This window comes from Rhea americana, unplaced genomic scaffold (assembly GCF_003343005.1).
Source record: "Rhea americana isolate MKP2758 unplaced genomic scaffold, rheAme1 scaffold_51, whole genome shotgun sequence".
NCBI classification, from domain to species: domain Eukaryota; kingdom Metazoa; phylum Chordata; class Aves; order Rheiformes; family Rheidae; genus Rhea; species Rhea americana.
The window spans coordinates 2,212,140-2,225,703 of record NW_028186657.1 but is presented as its reverse complement, the minus strand read 5'-3'; the positions used below and the strand labels follow the sequence as shown (position 1 = coordinate 2,225,703).

Here is a 13,564-nt window from a genome sequence, read left to right as displayed (position 1 = left end):
CTCCTCATGAGGAACCAGGGCTACACCTTTGCAGAGCCTTTATTTGGTGTTTCTACAGCGACAGGTCAATGCTTCAGGAGCGTGAGGGGGCTGGCTGCCTCCAGGGGAGAAGAGGAGCACATCTCTGCGCCAGGAACCACAGGGCAGCTTGAATGCACTGGAAGAGCTGCTCYGTGCATGGGCAGGCTCAGGCTAGGTCCACCCTATGGTGGGGGCTTTCAGACCTGGCCTTCATGGAGATGTGGTCTTCCGTGCTTGAGGCAGCTGGCCCCCATGCCCATGGACATGCCGGGAGAGGCGTGCCCGAAGCTGGGAGAGCACAAGAGCACTTGTCCCAGAGAGCKAGGGGACATGGAGGCAGGATTTTGGGGGGCAAGCTTTTGGCCTGGAGGACACGTTGCCATTGCGGGTGGAGATGGACATGGTGTTATCGGGAAATGTTTCTCTCCCCTTGCTGAGGTCTCTGCCACCCTGTCACCCACTGCAGCATGAGCATCCACCCTCAGCTGCCAGCGGCCGGGGTGGTGATGGGGCAATAGGTAGGTACTCAGTGCTTGGCTTGCTGCAACGAGCTGCTCCTGTGTGATTTTACTATGAAAYTGGTCTGAAACGGAGCCAGGTGCTGGCTTTTACTGCATTGCGTAGGGGGAGCAACCTTTGTAGCAGCCAATCGGGAGCCAATTCTCAGTGGGTGTGGGTGGCGGGGGAGCAGCCTACCCCCACCCCGCGCCGGCGGCCGCCTCCTCTACTGAGCCTGCTGCTGCCTCATGTAGTTGATGATGTCGTTCTTCACAACACCAATGTTGGTCCGGTGGTACCAGCGCATCACAGGCACCCCATCAGGACCCACCAGGAACTTCTCAAAGTTCCACTTGACGTCGTGGTTCCTCAGGGGCTCCCAGAAGAGGTTTTTGGAGTTYCCAAACTCCTCTGCCGCTGGTGGACAGGCGTTCTGCAATGAGCATGAGTGTCAGTGCCCCCCAATGCCCAAAAATCAGCACCTGCCCGCTCAGCACTGTCTATCCCTTGGGGTCTGGCCATGGGCACAAACCTTCAGGAACGTGTAGACCTTCTGCTCCTTGACTCCATTCACATCCCCTTTTTGGAAGAGCTGGAAATTGGGGACAAAGCCGCCTCCAGGCCGGACATACCTGCGAGGAGAGAGGCCGCCATGTTGCATCAGTGAGCTGTCATGCAGAGGACAAGTCTTGTCTCCATGCCACACAGAGGTGGCAGCGGAAGGAAACCACTGCCCTAGGCTGCCCGTGACCCTGGTGAGCTGCAAGCAACCGTATGTGTCCGCGAATCGTGGCCCTGGTGTGGAAGGGGGCTTTTGTGGTGGCCTTGGCCAGATGGGACACGAGGACTGGTTCCCTTGGCCTCTCTGCTGGGCCTGTGCCGCCCTCCACAGGGACGAGCCAGCGTCACGGTGGGCTCACAGCCAGCACCAGCGCTTTCCTGTTTTTCGACGCTGGCCGCAGCCTTTCCGCTCCCTCCCGGCCTGCCCCGGGGCTCTGGTACTCACTTCAGCGCAGGGAGGATCTCCGAATTCTGGCCGGGTTCTTGCTTTCCGAATTGGTTGGAGGGGAAGCCCAGGACGACCAGCCCATACGGCCCCAGTTCGTTTTGTAGTGCATTCAGTTCTGCGTGCGAGCAGAGCCGGGGCTGCGGTCAGCCAGGCTGCTGTGAGCGGTGCCAGCGGCGCATCCCGGCTGGCTGGGGGCCGCCTCGCCCCGCCGTGCCCCCCACCCTCCCCGCCCCGCGGGCCCCAGCGCGGGAAGCCGCGGGGGCCGTGCAGCGCGGCGGGCTCGCGGACGCGTCCGCCGCCTTACCAAGGTACTGCAGCGTGAGCCCTCAGTACGTGGCCACGTTGACGAAGAGCACCATCTTGCCTGCGTACTTCTTGAAGGGGATGTACTCCTCCCCGTYGATGGTGAGGGCCCCGTAGTCGTAGATGGTGCCCTGCACTGAGCTGTAGCATTTCACCTGCAAAGCGCCCGAGGAGCGTCCCGGGGGGCCGGCTCGGGGGCCGCCGGCCACCCGCCGCGCTGCCTCCCCCCTCGCTGCCCCGGCCCCCGGGAGGGCCGAGCCACAGCACTGCGGCTGGCAGCAGCGAAGGGGGGACCGGGGCCGGCTTGGGGGTGCCCCGTGCAGTCCTCGCCTCCCCTCCGAAGGAGACACGGGGTCTGTCCCTGCCTCTCGCTCCCACCTCGCCCTGCACCCGCCCTCGCGTTTTCCCGCAGCTCCTGCCCTCTCCTCCCCCCGCGGTCTCTGCCTTTTCCCCGGAGCTGCCCGCTGTGCGGGAGCAGCGAGGCAGGCGCAGGCAGGCTGCCCGCCCGCTCCTCCCCGCGCGGCGAGCCGGGGCCGCTGCGGCAGCAACGCCCCGGCCGGGGCCGCGACGCCAGCGCTCGCGGGTGCTTTCTGCACCCCGAACGCGGCGGCAGGGCTCCAGCCCGCTGAGGTCACCGCGCGGGCCGCGGGCTCGGGGAGGTGCGGGCGCGCTCCGCCAAGGGGGTGGCCGCCGGCGCCGCCCGGGCCCCCGCGCGGCAGCTGCAGAAGTGTTTACGCGGCTGCCGAGCAGGGATTGCAGGAACGCAGGAAGGCGAGAGGCCAGAAAACAGCCTGAGCACGTAAACACGGAGAGCAMAGCGGCCCCGGGCTCCCTGCGGGCTGCAGGAGGGCGCGGGGGCCGTGGCGGCCCTGCAGCCGGGCCGGGCGCGCTGCATCGCGCCGTGCACGGCGCTGCGACCCTCCGGCGCAGCGACCRGCCCCAGTCCGGCCCTCGGTGGCCTGTGTCACCTGTAAACGGGCTCTCACTGGGCTCCCCCCAGCACGGGGCCGGGGTTTGCCTCCGGACAGCGTGCTCGGGAGCGGCACCCGCTGTCCCGGAGCCCGGCAGCACCCCCGGGTGTCGCGGCCAAGCCAGGCCCAGGTGAGGGAGGAATCGGGGCTGGATGAGACCTGTGCGCTGGGGCAAAGCAGCGTCTGCCTGCAGCGGTGCGGGGGTTAACCGAGGGAGCCCTCTGCTCTGCCCATCGGAGGACCTGGGCATCACCCAAGTACCCCAGAGGGTCTATTTTGGGAGCTGGCAGGAGATAAGACCGCGGGGGCTCTGCCGGGGAGCTCAGCCTGCGCCAGCGCCGACCCGGGCTGGCTGCAGGGCTCTGCCCGGGCTGAGCCGGGAGGGTGCCCGGCAGCCGGGTCACGGACACCCCGGCACCCTGCTCAGCCTGGTCCTGGCGGGCAAGCTGGGGTCGGGCGCAGCAGGGCACGCAAGGGGGCCGTGGGAACGGGGCGGCTCCAGCACCCCCAAGCTCTCCCACCCTACCCCCCCCCCCCCGACGGCGCGTGGTGAACAGGAGCCGGGCGCCCTGCCCCAGCGGGAACGAGGGGTCGGCCGCCGTGGGGGGGGCACGAGGCTCTTCCCCCTGCGCCGGGACAGCAATCCCCCCCTTTGCGGGAACCGGCTCAGAGGCGCCGCTGGTCCGGGCGAGTGGGGCCGGGGCGCGCAGGGAGCCAGCCGTCGAGGCTCGGGCAGGGGCTGCTCCTCGGCGCGGGCAGCCCCGGCAGCGCGGCTGGCCCCGCCGGTGCCCCCCGCCGCAGCCCCCCCTCCTCTTACCTTCTCCCGCTCCTGGCTCCGACCCGGCTGGACGAGCCCAGCCAGGACCAGGGGCAAAACCCAGGCGCCGTGGGGCCAGCCCCCCATGGCCGGGCTGGGTGCGGGGCGCGAGCGGCTCGGAGGAGCTTCCCCCGCCACCGCCTTCTGCCAGCTCCAAGCCCGGCGGCGGGGAGAAATATCGGCTGGGCTGAGCGTGGAGCCAATCGYCGGGAGGCAGGGACTGGGGCCGTGCTGTTAACCGTGTGGGCCCTGGCGTGGCCACAGCGCACTGGACCCGGCGGCGGGGGCCCGCCGCACCAGCCCCTCCGAGCGTGCCGGCCGGGAGGCGCCCGGGAAGCGTGAGGCTCCCGGAAAGCAGCGCCTGCCCCCGCGGCCGCCTCCCTGCTCCCGGGGTAACGGGCCGCAGCGAAGGGGAGCTGCCGCCCCGCCACGCCGCCGGCAGCCAGCCCTGCCGCATCCCCCCYGCCACGTCCGCCTCCTCCCGCCGCCCCGGCGCGGTCCCGGCCGGCTCCAGGGCGTCTCGCCGGGGCATCTCGCCGGGGTGTCCCCGGCCCCCGCGGTGGCTCAGCCCGGCATCGCCCTGGCCCTCTCCTGGTGCCGGCGGCGTTCGAGCCCCCCCCGTGCACCCGGCTCCGGCGCTGCGGGAGCCCCCGGAGGGGCTCCCCGGGCGGGGGGCTCCGGAGAGGCGCCGGGCCGGCAGCCGAGGGCAAGGACCGCAGTTTCTTGGCCCTCGGCCTCCCTTGGGGTGGCCGTTCCCAAGGCCCCGGCTTGCATGCCCGGGAAATSAAAACATTCACGCTGGGCCGGCTCCAAGGGAAACATCTCCGCCGAGGTGCAAATTCCCTGCAGTCCCTCCAGACGGTCGGCCAGCAGGATTAAGCAGCGGGGGGCTGCGGTGCGGGCGGGCGCCTGCCCGGGGCACGGGCAGGGAGGGAGCCGGAGGTGGGGAGCGGCCGAGCCCCGGGGGAGCCGGGAGCGYGCGCGGGGCCGGCTCCGGGCAGTGCTCCGAGCCTGACCGCTGATGCCAACGCGGGAGCGGGTTTCACCAGAAAGCGCTCGGCCGGACCAAGGCTTTTCGTGCCACGCAGGCAGCGCGGCCGAGCACCCCGGGGTGCTGCCGGCCTCGGCCGCAGCGGCTCCCGCAGGCTGCCGGCCGCCGCGTGCGCCTGGCCGGACGCCCGCGCTCCCCGGCTGGCTCGCGCCGCTCCCCTTGGCCAGGGCTACAGCTCCCGCCGCCGCCGGGATGCAGCCGGCAGCCGGCGGGAGCCGAGCTCAGAGCCACCCGTGCCACGCGCCGTGCGCCGTGTGCCGCGGGGAGGAACCTCGCGGGGGCCGGGGCAGAGCGGGGCTCGGCGCCCTGGCAGCACGGCACGGCTGTCCCGAGCCGCGGCGGCCTGCGCCTGCAGCGCGGATCTGCCCCAGGGAGAGGGCTGAGCCAGGACGCGGCGGCGCACGGCGGCGTGCTGTGCTCCAGCCCGGCGGGCGCGTGGCGCTGGCCCCGCGTCACCGCCRGCCACCTCTGAACTTTTGTTCTAGGTGCGGGACGGGAGGCGAAAGCAAAACAAGCTCTGGCAGGAGAGAGAGGCCCCCTGCGCGCCGCCGCCACGGGATCCGTTCCCGGCAAACGCCGCGGCTGCCGGCTCGAGCCCGCTTCCCTGGCCGCCCCTCGCGTTTCGTCGGTGCAGCRAGCCGCGCAGGCCAGCGGTGCCGGCGGCGCAGCGACAGCACAGGCTGGCCGGGACGGCTCCCGGGCCGTCGGGGAGAAGCGCTGCCGCCCCGTCGGGCACCCTCGCGGCGTCTGGGGTCCCTTGGGTGCAGCCGCAGCCCTCGGAGCCACCCCTCGTCCTGGCGTTTCCGCGGAGCAGGGCACCAGCCCCCCGCTCCCCCGCGCTGCTGCCACGGAGCGGGGAGGTGCYGCGTGTTTGCAGCGCGGTCCTGGAGGCCACGCTGCCGCCTGGGCGGCGGAGGGCGGTTTGGGAGCCCGTGGCCTCCGCTTTGGGCCACGAGGCCTGGCTCCGGSTCCTGTGCTAGCGGCTCCTGCGGCAAGGCCGCCTCTGCAGCCGCTTCCACCGCCACCACGTTGGGGCCGGCTCCTCGCCGCCCGCCTGGCGTCCCAGGCGCCGGGGACGTGAGCGTGTTGCCCGCGGGGCCCGAGCATCTGCGAGCGCGGAGGGACCGGCACGATACCGAGGGCCCCGGTTCGCGGCAGCGAGGGCGCCGACCCGCGGGAGGTTTTTCTCTGCCTTTATGAAACGACTGCTCCCAGCCTTGGCTGTCAGACATGGGGGCCTGGAGGTGGGCAGCCGTTTGGCTCCCGAAGCCAAACTCAGCTCACTGTTTCCGAGGAGCTTCAGGGCCAAGGAGCCTGCGGTCGGCGTCCCACCCCGCCGGCTGGGTCCCTCGGCAGCCCGGCRGCCGCGGGGCACCAGGGCACCGCCGGGGAGCCCGCGGCACGCTGCCGGGGTCGGCGTTAGCGGGGCGGGCAGGGGATTGCTTCCGAGGCTTCCCGCRAGCCTCCCGACCAGCCGCGGCGCCTGCGACCCCCTGCCCGGCGGCGACGCTGCCGGCGAGCCGAGCGAGGCTCTTGGCGCTGCTCCAGAACGAGCTGAAAAACAGCATCCTGCGTCAGCACCTTCGCCGCCTCGCATGCGGCCCTCTGCCTCCCCGGAGACGCAGATGTCGCTCGAGCGGCTTTGCGCCAGGAGCCTCTTCCCGCCGGGAGCCTCTTCCCGACACGCCGGGGCACCTGCGCGCGCTGCTGGAGGCAGACGCTGAATCACGGCCGCTCGCCGCCGTGCCCGTCGCGGCCTCCCCGCTGCGGCCGCCCGCTCCCGGAGGAGTCGGGGAAGGCGTCCGTCTTCCGCGAAACGGCACGCGCAGCCGCTGCCTTTGACCGCTGCTGCTGCTCCGGTGGCCACRCCGAGGGTCGTGGGAAGATCTCCCTACCTCGTTCAGTGCTGGAAGGGGGGGGCTGAGGAGGAATTTCCACCTTTGCAGTGTAAATCAGTCTAAATTTAATCCCCAATTGTCATGCTTTAAAAATGTCCCAGATTTTCCTTGCCGTTCCCCCACTGCTGCTTTGTTTTGTGTTTTTTGTTAGCAAGCTCGTCATTTCAGCAATTTGCAATGCCTTTCCGAGAAATATTTGCAACAGGATTGAAACTTCCTAGAAAAATCCTACCACAAAAGGGACTCTCAGACCCCCCCACATCGTTCCCCCCAGTAAACGGGCACGGGGAGGTGGGAGCCGCGGGGACGGGAGCTCTGCAGGGTGCTGTGCACCCCCGGTCTGCTTTTCCTCAGCAACGCTTCACCCCCAACCGCGCTTCCTTCTCGATTCGCTCGAGTTTTTGTGCCTTCCTCCCTACCCCTCCTGCAGCTAAGCCGCCCGCACGTGCCAACAGCCGCCGGGCGGCCCGGGCCGCTCCGCGCCTTTGTGGACTGGGACGGGAACGGCCGCGGGGCAGCGCGGAGGGGAAGCGGGACCGGGGCTGCTCCGGCCCCGCCGAGCCGTAATCGAGCCCAGCTGCGGCCGCGGCGAGGCGCCAGGGCGGCCGAGCAGGAACCGAGGAAAAACAATTCCGGTTATTTGCCTCAAGCGCTGCAGCTCCAGGGGAGAGAAATACCACAGCTCGAAACAGGAACGTGCTGCCGGGCCGGGTGAGGGCCCCGCGCGGCCCGCGCCCGGCCCTGCGGGGAGGAAACGAGCGCTTCCCGAGCGCAGGAAGCTTCGGGCGGCCGCGGCCGCGCGCTCCCCGGGGAGGGAGCCGTTTCCGGAACAGCTCGTCCCTGCTGCCCTGGGAATCGCCGTCCCCCCCATCCCCTCCTGACCCCGCCGCCGAAAGCAAACCCGGCGCGCGCGGACGGGCTGAGCCGGCCCCGGGGCCCCCCGTGCGGCGGGGCCCACGGCCGCCCTCGGCGGAGGAAACGGCCTTTACGCCGAGACGACTTCCCACCGGCGTCACCCCGCCGTTTCCAGGCTGACTCACCTCCCCACGCGCGACCGCCCCGGCACTGACTCACCGGGACCGGACACGGGACGGGACGGGAGGGGGCTTCGCCCGCGCGCGGGGCCGGGGCCGCTTGCGACCGCGGCTCAGCGACGCCGCAAGCCCAGCCGAGTGCCCGTACCCGCCGCCCGCCTCCGTCCCTGCTGTCGGCCGCACCACGCGCTGGCGAGCAGAATAAAACCCTTTTATTTCGTAGCACGGGGCGACCTCGGAGCCCCCCGGCCCGCGCGGCCCCTCCGCTCCGCTCCACTCCCCTCCCGCCGGGCCAGCGGCGACCCCCGAGCCCCCCGGCCCGGCCCGGCCCGCCCCGGGGGGAGCTGCCTGCGCTCCCCGGCCTCGCGGGGCCGAGGGAGCCGGGCGCCCCGCGGCGCTCTCCGAGGGCGCCAGCGGCTCCCCGCTGCGTAGAAAAGCGGGCGCCAGCCGCGTTTCCGAGCCGAACAGGCTTCTTCACCAACGCTTTTGGCGCGGTATTAAATGCACAAGCAGAAGCCAAACCCGCCTCGGTCCGGCCCTTGCTCCCCGCCGCCCCGGCGGCCGCGACTCCTACAACGGAGTTGCTTCGCCGGGCATTCGCGCCCCTCGCCCCTCGCCCCCCGAAGCCGGGCAGGGGCTCGGAGCGGGGACGACCCAGCCGCCCGGCCGTCGTGCCCGGCACCAGCCCCCCGAAGCGTGGTGCGGGGCGGGCGTCCCAGCGCCGGACGGCTCCGGGCCCGGCCGCGGCCCCCCGTTGCCCGCGGTGCTCAGACGATCCCGTTGCGCGTGGGGTGAGTCCGCACCCGGTAGATGATGACCGCCGTGGCCGGGCAGAGCACCAAGGCCGTCATGACGAGGATGGTGGCCAGGATGATGAGGACGATGACCCAGAYGTCCAGGATGTGCTTGGGGAGGGCGGCGGCGGCGGGGCCCGCGGGAACGGGGACGTCCATCCTGCAGGGGAGACGCGCAGCGGGTGAGGGTCCCTGCAGGCCCCCCGGGTCCCGCACGCAGCCGTGGCCCCCCCCGCTCCTCCTCCTCCCCTTCGACCACCCGCTTCCCCAGTCCACCTAGGTCTTCCCTGGCGCCGAGCTTGAGCCAGCCTTAAACCCGCTGGGTTCAAACCCGCTGCTGGGGGGCAGGAGAGGGAAGAAGCAACCTCTCGACAGCCCGGCCCGGCCTYGCCGCGGGAAGGCGTCCCGCTGCCGCGGGCTTTCGACCGGTGCACGGCACGGCCGTGTCCAGCCTCCGCTCCGCGCCGCGGTTAAAAGCCCAGGTGAGACGGCCCAGGATTTACAACGCGCTTCGAGGCAGCTGGATGAAAGCCAAGGGAGGATCGTTCCCTGCTAACTGCTCCTGCCGCCCGGGCATCGCGCGGGTCACCCGGCAGGCAAACCGCCACGGCCCCCGAGCCTCCGGGGGAGCCCAGGGATGCTCGGGGTCCAGACTGCCCTGGAGAGCCGCTTCGGGCAGCTCTTTGGAGAACCACCGCTTCCCTGCTCCCGGGGCTGACGGGTGGGGGCCGTCCGCGAGCGGGAGCAGCCCCCGCTGCCGGCAGGTCCAGGCCTGCTCGGGGCGAGCCCGGAGGCAGGTTCCAGCTGCGGCTGCGGCCACCCCTGCCGCACCAGCACGGCGGGGCCGGGCGGGCGAGGAGCATGCAGCCCGTGCCCGGGCGGTGCTGGGCCGAGAGCGGGAGTGCAGCCCTGGCAGCCCTGGAAAACCCGCGTGAATAGCGACCGCCTGGCTGAGCTGCAGACACAGCTGAGCAGTTTGGCTGCAGAAGCGGAGCGACACGACCGAGGGCAGGCAGCAGCCTGTGGCAGAGCACGCGCTGGGCCGTGCCRTTCCTGGCCCCACACAGAAGCCCTCAGTTCCTTGCTCTCTGTAGGTGGGCAGCGACCACGAGCCCTGCGGACACCCCAGCTGAGCCAGGCAACAGAGCAAAGATGCTCTGGAGCTTCTGGATTCCAGCCTGGGTCAGTGCCGAAGCCTCAGCTGCAGATGAGAGGTGGCAGCTTGTCCCTTCCCTGSTGCTGGTGCACCTTGAGGTCATTGAAAGCTGCCCCAAAGCCCTAGGCGACAGGATTTCTGCCCCAAGCCTTAGACAGACAAGGCTGTTCCAGGCACTTTGAAGCTTGTAAGAGCCAGCGTTTGCGACCGCCGGGCTGCGAGCAAGCTCTCGTGCCCCAGGGCCCRGGGGACAGCGAGCAGCAGCAGCATCCGGCGGCTGAGCCCCAGCCCAAGGGACGCCAGGAGCTGTCGTGGGGGAACCTGCCCTGCTGCCAAAGCCTGGCCAACACGTCAGGTGAAGGCAGCAGGAGCCAAAATCCAGGTCTCGCGTGCCTGYGGACGCTGCGGAGGCGGGAGGGCCGCGGCTGGGAGCGACGCCACGTGGAGCTGCGCACAGCCTGACGGGCTGCCGTGTCCTGAGCGAGACCCTCGCCCACTTCCCAGCCCCTGTTGGCGTTAGGGCTGGTCCCCCCAGCTGGAGAAATCCCAGGGCAGCTCTTAGTTTTTGCAGCACAGTTAGCAAGGTTTGCCCACTCTCCCGGTCTCAGAGAGGCAGCCCGGCTCTCCCCACCTCCTGCCCGCCAGCCTGCAAGCGGCAGCTCCCCTCCGGCCCCGCAAAGCGCTCTCTTCCCCTCGTTTCCCCCTTTCCCTTCCTCCTCGAAGGGGAGCAGCACGCTGGCCCCCGCAGGGAGCCCAGGGCGGGGCAGGGGGTGCGGAGCGGGGCTTTGCGCGCCGCCCGTCTCGGCGCGGGGAGCGCGGCCGCGGGGATGCGGGGATGCGGGAGCGGAGCTGGGCGCCGCGGAAACGCCGAGGAGCCGCGAGAAACCTGGGCGCGGACGCGCTCTGGCGCTGGGGGCCGGCGGCGGCGGCGGCGGCGGCGGCGGCGGAACGGGGACGAGCGGCGGCGGCGGCGGCGAGCGGCGAGCCCCGAGGGAGCGGCGCAGCCCGGCCCGGCCGCGGCTGCCGGCCAGCGGCCCCGGCCCCGGCACCGCCCCGCTCCGCCCCGGCCCGCTCCGCCCCGCCTCGGCCGCGCAGCGCCGCGGGGCCCCGGGGCGGCTCGTGGCGGGTCTGCGGGAGGGGAGGAGGCGAGAAAAAGGGGGAAAGGAAGGGAAAAGGAGGGGAGGAGGGGGAGAAGGGAGAGGGAGGAAGGGAAAAGGGGAGAAAGGACAGAGGGGAAGGGAAAAGAGGGGGGCAGAGAAAGGAGAGAGGAAAGAGGGGAAGGGAAAAGGGAGGAATGGAAAGAGGAGGAGGGGAGAATGGAGAACCAGGAAAAAGGAAGGGGAGGGAGAAGGAAAATACAAAAGGAGAAAGGAAGAAAGTAAATGAAGAAAGTAAATAAAAGAAAGTTAAAGAAGGCAGGAAGGGAAGGAAGGAAAGGAAAGGAAGGACAGAAAGAAAGAAGGTAGGAAAAGAAGGAAGGAAGGAAGGAAGGAAAGGCAGGAGCCCAAGTTTCGTGCCAGGATGAAACCCGGGCAGGCTCCGCGCCAGCCGTGGGGGCAGCCTGGGGCAGGCCGGGCCGAGCCGGGGGGCTCAGGGGTCGCCGCTGGCCCCGCGGGACGCAAAGACGAGGGGACATGTTCAGCAGTTTGATGAAGGGCTTTTCCACTGCTGCCCGGGCCCTGCGTGCAGGCGCCTCCGCAGCACCGCTCTCGCCTGGCGGACAGAGGAGGCTCGTGTGCATCCGCCCGCCTCCGAGCCCGGGGGACCTCCGAGAAGCTCTGTGAAATCCCAGCGCCTGAACGCTGGCAGCGAGGCGGCAGCGAGGCGCCAGCCGGCGCTCCCCAGGGCTTCGGGGCAGGCCTGCTCCAYGGGGGAATCGGCAGCGAGCGCCGCCGCGGGGGCTCCCACGGGGAGGGCTGCTTCTGCGCCGCGGGGATATTCCGCTCCGCTGGGCGATGCTGAAGGGTGAGGAAAGTAGCATCTGTTCGTGGCCAGCTCTGGAGCCCAGCGCGCAGCAGCAGCAACTCGTGCTGCGCTGAGTCTTTATTTCGCTGTTGCCTTTGCGTCCCCTAAGGAGCGGGGATGTGGGCACGGGGGCAGAAGCAAAGCTGGAGCCTGCCGACCCTGGCCTGGGAAGTGCTTTTCCCTACCCCAAATCTTGGGATTCAGGTGGGAAATCTGCTAAGGTGCCAAGTAGCAAAGCCCCATGCTCTGCCGAAGGGCACCCGGGGAGCGTGAGGGGGAGCCCGCGCTTAGCAGGCACGTGTGCCCAGCCAACGGCAGGGAGAAGGGAGCTGCCGTGGGGCCCAGGGGTTTCGCGCTGCAGGGCTGAGCCCGGCATCCGCCTGGATGGGTGCTGCCAGGAGAGGCTCTGCCGGGGACAGCCACGGCCACCGGTGGGCTGGATGGGGCACGGCGAGGGGCAGAGGGTGGTGGCCGTGCTGGGGCTCGCCCGCCCTGGCACGCCGCCCCGCCGCTCCCCCCGCAGCAGGTGCGTGTCCGGCAGCGCCCGGGCTGCTGGCRTAGCGAGGCCAGCAGAGCCAGCGAGGAGACCGGCACCACGAGCAGGCAGCCAAGGAGCACCGGTGGACTTTCTAAGTGCAAAAATGAGGTGATCTCTTGCTACAAACTCAGCCCCACGGGCACAGGGCGAAGCACAGCGGGCACAGACAGTAGCTTTTTCTGCAAATCTCCCGTTGGCGTGGTGGTGTTTTGCCATGATCCTGGCTGCAGCTGTGATGAGATTGAAGTGAAATTGCCTTTGAGGTGGAAAGAAAAGTTTCTCACCTTGTGGGGCCAGAGAGGTGTCAGCACCCAGTACTCCCTGGCCAGGTCCTTTCAGATATTGCACACACCAAGAGTGTAACGTTTAACATAAAAGTTTACTTTGAAGATATTTGTCGTTACAGGAGATTTTTGATTTAGCAGAGTGATCCAGCAATGTACTGAAATTACGAGTGTATACATTAGGAAAATATAGCAATATTGCAGTTGCAAGGAAACAGAAAAAAAGCAATTGCAGTCCAGTGGGATCGCTGTTCCTGGTCTCTGCGACATGGTCACAGCGCTGGGCGTCCTCAGTCGCCGGAGGGAGGGAACACCAGAGCGGGCTTGGGGGGCACCATGGCAGGGAGAAATGGGTGCTGGAAAAGGAGTGTGGGGGAGCTGGGCGCCAGGCAGGCACACGTGCCCTCTTTGCGGAGGGAAGGGAAGAAGGCGAACGGCAGGGAGCAGCCGGCCCGCGGCCAAGCCGTGCAGTGGGGGAGGCAGAGCACAGCCTCCTCCGCGGTGCTGGGACACAGTGTGGGACTGCCGCTCTGCTGCGGGCCAAGCCGCGCGGTGGGGGAGGCAAAGCACGGCCTCCTCTGCGGCGCTGGGACACAGCGTGGGACGGCTGCTCTGCTGCCGGGCCTCGGCAGGGAGAACCCCTCCCTCCTGGCCGCCACCATGGGAAAAACACAGCCTCCGTCGGAGGAAAGCGGAGTACCCAGAGCAAGCCCAGAGCAAGCTGCTGGGTCCCGCCATCTCCACTCTCGAAGCAGGGCTCTCTGGGGATGACGCAGTTAAGTGCACCCACGTACCCAAGCCTGTTGAGTCCAATCTTCTCAGAAGTGACTGAACCTTTTGGCAAACAGGGCCAAGGTTTGGCCTTCAGGGTGAGATCTGCCAAAAACCACAGGTTACTGATTACTTAGGCCTTCCTCTTGGCTCCAGCACAGCCCCTTTGGCAGACGCTTAGCTGAGGACGGGGTCAAGCCTGTGGGCTGCAGGAAAGCATGGACACACGRACACCGCTGCGTCCTGTGGCGGCCTGCGCGGAGCCCCACACAGCTGTTGCATCCCCCACCACCGGTGTCTGCCGGAGGACGGGCAAGCAACAGGCRGCACCAAAAGGTGCCATCCGCGGAACAGCCATCCCTCACCGCGGCCAGGCGCCAGGAGCCCGCTGGTGACGCGCGGCCACCGCGCACGCTGCAGCGACCACGGCAGGGGGCCCCCGCGAGGGCTGCGG

At 69.5% G+C, this 13,564-nt stretch overlaps 2 protein-coding genes across 2 annotated transcripts; both read right to left on the bottom strand.

The window, feature by feature from the left end:
• Window positions 1-21: 21 nt before the first annotated feature.
• On the bottom strand, window positions 22-3,794 carry GPX3 (glutathione peroxidase 3). The gene is made up of 5 exons (XM_085317909.1): window positions 3,620-3,794; window positions 1,833-1,986; window positions 1,526-1,643; window positions 1,052-1,151; window positions 22-952 (listed from the first exon to the last, which is right to left on the bottom strand). Exons 1-5 carry the CDS (start codon window positions 3,704-3,706, stop codon window positions 746-748), a joined length of 666 nt encoding a protein of 221 aa, XP_085174035.1. The 5' UTR covers window positions 3,707-3,794; the 3' UTR covers window positions 22-745.
• A 3,998-nt stretch (window positions 3,795-7,792) lies between these two features.
• On the bottom strand, window positions 7,793-10,580 carry SMIM3 (small integral membrane protein 3). The gene is made up of 2 exons (XM_085317902.1): window positions 10,439-10,580; window positions 7,793-8,556 (listed from the first exon to the last, which is right to left on the bottom strand). The coding sequence occupies exon 2, from the start codon at window positions 8,553-8,555 to the stop codon at window positions 8,370-8,372; it is 186 nt and encodes a 61-aa protein (XP_085174028.1). The 5' UTR covers window position 8,556; window positions 10,439-10,580; the 3' UTR covers window positions 7,793-8,369.
• Between the last annotated feature and the right edge of the window lie 2,984 nt (window positions 10,581-13,564).